The sequence below is a fragment of the Chenopodium album genome, chromosome 6 (assembly GCF_948465745.1).
Source record: "Chenopodium album chromosome 6, dcCheAlbu1.1, whole genome shotgun sequence".
Classification (NCBI taxonomy): Eukaryota; Viridiplantae; Streptophyta; class Magnoliopsida; order Caryophyllales; family Amaranthaceae; genus Chenopodium; species Chenopodium album.
The window spans coordinates 5984751-5989209 of NC_137839.1; the positions used below are offsets into that span (position 1 = coordinate 5984751).

Genomic DNA, 4459 nt, shown 5'->3' on the forward strand with positions numbered 1-4459 from the left:
GACTTTAAATTTCTCGTATTGTTCATGAATTTTCCAAAATTATAGGGATTGGGCAATCATGCATACAATTATAAGATGTTTTAGGTGTTACTTAAGTATACTATATGCTTTATTTGTGGTCCAATTATTCTACATCATTTTTGCACCTACTTTATAAATTCATATTTTTGGTTATTAAGTTAGCTTGAACACTTAATTTAACTTCCAAGATTGTTTGATTTATAAGGCTCTATCTACAATCCATCCTAATAATAATTTTATGTGTATAATATGAGTAGAATATACATGGAATTCCGATCCTAATATTAAATAAATATAAGAAATTTTTACTGATGAGTTGGGAGATTAATCCATTTCAATTATAAGAAATAATTGTTAACAAGATCGACCACCAAAGATTATTCAAGTTGATAAGAATAAGGAGATTTGTCAAAAAAAAAAAAAAAAGTATAACTGACGAATTCTTAAATATTATACTCCATATATACTTGGAAGTAAAAATTTACCATTTCTAGTTTTCTTTTAGATCAAATACTTTATTAAGTCTAAAGGAATGAAATTTCCACATCGTATCAAAAGTAGCCTTATTAAGTTTAATTCCACAAACGTGTGATTGTGAAATTGAAGCCAGCCAAGCATTGTTTGATACTTAGTAAAAACATGATTAATAATGGATACTACATAACTACATATTTATACACTAATGAATAAAAATAATATGTTTTCTTCTTTTTGCTTGGTTGAATGTGAAGCAAGAATTGTAATAATTCTTAATTTGTACTACTGTATAAGAATAGATATGATCATATGTAATATAAATATATAGTAAAATCCCATCCAATGCAATAATCGATAAGATCAATTCGATCATCCTATAGAATTTTGAGTAGAATTCTTAGCTTAAATGCAACTTTCATGTTGATAGTGGAGGATAAGGAATTTAAATTACTTGTTTTAATTTATTAAATACGGAGTACTATTTATTATTTAAAAAAATACATTAATTTTATCCGTAAATTTGCCGAGAAGTAATTTTAACCATTAATATCTTTAATTGTCTATTTGTAAAATTTATACAGCAAAGTTATATTATAAATTAGACATTATGACTAATCGGAGTATTACATAATAACATTTATTTATTTTATAGAGTGAAAAAGTTAAGTCAAGTATAGTATGGTAGGTAAATAATACTAAAGTTAAAATGCATTTAAAAAAACGAAAGAGTAAAATAAAATTGATTTTTTCTGGGAATTTTATTACTATTTTTTTTATGTCAGTGAAATCCACTGAAATGATAGGCCACACAAGTTGCAGCAGTCACACATCATATCCAAGTGTACAAGGTAGCCTACACTGCTGGAACGCTGTCATTCTCTTTCCTCCTTAGATTTCCACACGTGGCCTTCTACACTCAAATCTGGCAAATCCCTTTATTTATACTGTATAAATTGTTTACTTCATACAGTATAAATACTTCGCAAGGGATTAAAGCGATAGATAATTATCTTGCCTAGCTAATTAATTATTCAGCCAATGTGATATTTGTACAATACTATAAATGTACAATAGTTCATTCATTAGTTATCAACGTAAATTTTCTAGTAAAAACTGCGAGTAGAAAGCATAAGCTCCACACATAATCATATACGAGTATTGGTTATTCTAGGTTAAAAATCTTTGATCTCTAACAAGTTACACCTATTGACGTGGTAGATCTGATGAATATACCAAGTTTTCTTCATATTATAATTTAAAACACCTAAAATTTGTTATTGAGAAAAGTTAACATCACATTATTAACTACCTTGTTGATAAAAGAAAGTTTTCATATTATCTCTAGTCGATCTCTACATAAGATATTATCACTATTTCATTGATACAAATCATACAATTACACTTAGGGCATGTTCTGATTTACTGAAGTGAACTGAATTACAGTGAACTGATTGGAGCTGAATTGAACTGAACTAAATTGTTTAAGAAAAAAGAAAATTAGGAAGTGAAGTGAAATGAAATGAACTGAAATTAAGCTATAGATAATAAACCCTTAAATGTACTTTCTCTGTGTTTTAATAACACACTTTTTGTCACGCTATTTGAGGAAGGGATTGAGCTAGGTAAACGATAAACGGATAAATTAGGGCTTATTATTTGCCATCATTTTTGGTTTTGAGTTTTCTGTTTTTTTGAAAACTAAAAACCAAAAACAGGAAACAAGAAAAAGGTGTTTCCACTTTTTTGTTGTCAGTTTTCAAAATCATTATGATTTTCATAGGTTTAAACAATTTTTTATTCATTATGTGACATATATCATATACTTTTATACAATAAAAAAAACCAAAAAACAGAATACCACAGCAATGCCAAACGAACCCTTAGTTATTTAGTTTAAACTATATTAACCAATCAATTCAGTTCAGTTCAGTTCAGTTCATCTCAGTTAAGTTCAGTCCAGTTCAGTTCAGCTCCTCATTTCCTTCTCTTATAAAATATTCATTTCAATTCTGTTCAGTTCAGCTCTGCTCCTAATTTTCTTCTCTTATAAAATATTCATTTCATTTCAGTTCAGCTCAGCTCCTAATTTTCTCCTCTTATAAAATATTCATTTCAGTTCAATTTAGTTCAGTTCAGTTCAATTCAGTTCAGCTCAGTTCAATTCAGTTCAGCTCAGTTCAGTTCAACTAAGTTCAGTCAATGAGAAAATGCCCTAATATATCCTCTTTAAATTACATACTACCTCTGTTACATATTATTTATAATGATTAGATATTTTGGGGTAGTTTAAAGTGATTTGTTTTGTGTTTTTTTTTTTATTTTGGTAAAGGTGAAGTGTTATTAGTAAATAAAAACCGAGAAAGTAACATTTTACAAGTATTTTTATTTTGAAAGGAATGTGATGACAAAATCCGTGGGCATTCCAATCTAAAATAAAACGTAATTATCGAATGTCGTTTCGTCTGTTGCCCACAGACTTCACCATCTTCAATATCCTATATTCCTATCCTCACCTTAACCCACCGCTTAGGTAACTCAACTATAGTTAGGTCTAACAAATTCTAACCCAATTTCCCTCTAATTTTAATTTAATTTAATAAAAAAAAGCACCCATTTAAAAAAAAAGGAAAAAGAAAATCCCTAACATCTTCCTACAAATACATGGCTCGAGTAAAGCACGGTTTGCCAAATTAGCTAGCGAACCGCGGCTTACTAAAATTTCTCTCTCCTCTCCTCTCCTCTCCTCTTTCTCTCTCTAAAAAAACTCACACTTTCTCTCTCTTAAAACCAACAAAAATGGCGGCAAGAAGATCAAGCGGACCAGTCCTAAGGTCTCACTCACCTTCAGGAAGATTCGGTTCCAATACGACATCGTCTTCTGCTTCAGTATTCGCTTCTTCAACCTCCAGTACTTTCACTTCTCGAAGCTTCCTTCAACGTTCAGCTTCTCCTACTCGCGTCAACCTGTATTCCACCGGTTCATCGCCGTCGTCAGCGGTCCGGTTTAATTCCGGTTCAGTTTCACCCAACCGTTCGATTTCAACTCAGTCGGTGCGACGTCAACCGGCGACTACCGGACAGAAGAAGAGCTGTATGTGTTCGCCGACGAATCATCCCGGTTCATTCAGGTGTAGTCTTCACAAAAATGCTCCGAGCCGGAATGCTTCGGTTCAGCCGTACCAGTCGAACCGGCTCTTCGCTCGGCGGTCCGCGATGACGAACTCGTTGGTTAGAATCGGAACTGTTGAAGGTGACTTGGTGAAACGAGCTTTGGCTGCTTTGATTCGTCCTTCTTCACATCAACAAAAAAGAAGAGGTGATTTTCAGCCTAGAAAAAGCAGGTTATCAATGGTGTCTGTTGCGTAAAATTTGCAATTGAATTAGAGTTAGGGTTAGGGTTTTTTAATTTTTGGAAAAATTGGGGGAAATTTTCTCAGAATGTTATAGATTTTCCGGTGATGGAAGAAGTTTCGCGATTCCGGCGATCGAAGATGATTCCAGAAGAAGAAATTCAGAAGGACATTGGACAAATTGAGAAAATTTGTGTATATATACCAATAGTATAGTATGATGGCAGTATAATTACAGTATGATCATCGAATTAAGAACAAAAAAAAAAATCTTCAAGAATTTTTGGACAGTTTAACAAGGACTTCTTTAATTTTAATTTTTTTTAAGCGAACTAACTTAATTTTTGACAAATTCAATCAGATTCAATTATCGTCAATTACGTCGTCGTTTTATGATTTGGATGTGATGTGAATGACGCCGTTTCAATCGTTCAGTTCCGTTCCGTTCAGTCCCGTTAAACTTCTCCGTTTACGTTGGTGTTACTCGGCTGCTCCGTTATATGTGAGGTATTTTGTGTTCAACTTTATTAATTTTTGTTATTAATTAATTAATTTATTTCTAACCATTGTTTTTTAATTGTGTGAACAGGGAATATTATGATTATTATTAA

The 4459-nt window shown here is 31.6% G+C and overlaps 1 protein-coding gene across 1 annotated transcript; it reads left to right on the plus strand.

Moving 5' to 3' along the window:
- Nucleotides 1-3015: 3015 nt before the first annotated feature.
- LOC145635729 (uncharacterized) lies at nucleotides 3016-4147 on the plus strand. The gene has a single exon (XM_081687066.1). It carries the CDS (start codon nucleotides 3295-3297, stop codon nucleotides 3862-3864), a length of 570 nt encoding a protein of 189 aa, XP_081543192.1. The 5' UTR covers nucleotides 3016-3294; the 3' UTR covers nucleotides 3865-4147.
- The last annotated feature ends 312 nt before the right edge of the window (nucleotides 4148-4459 follow it).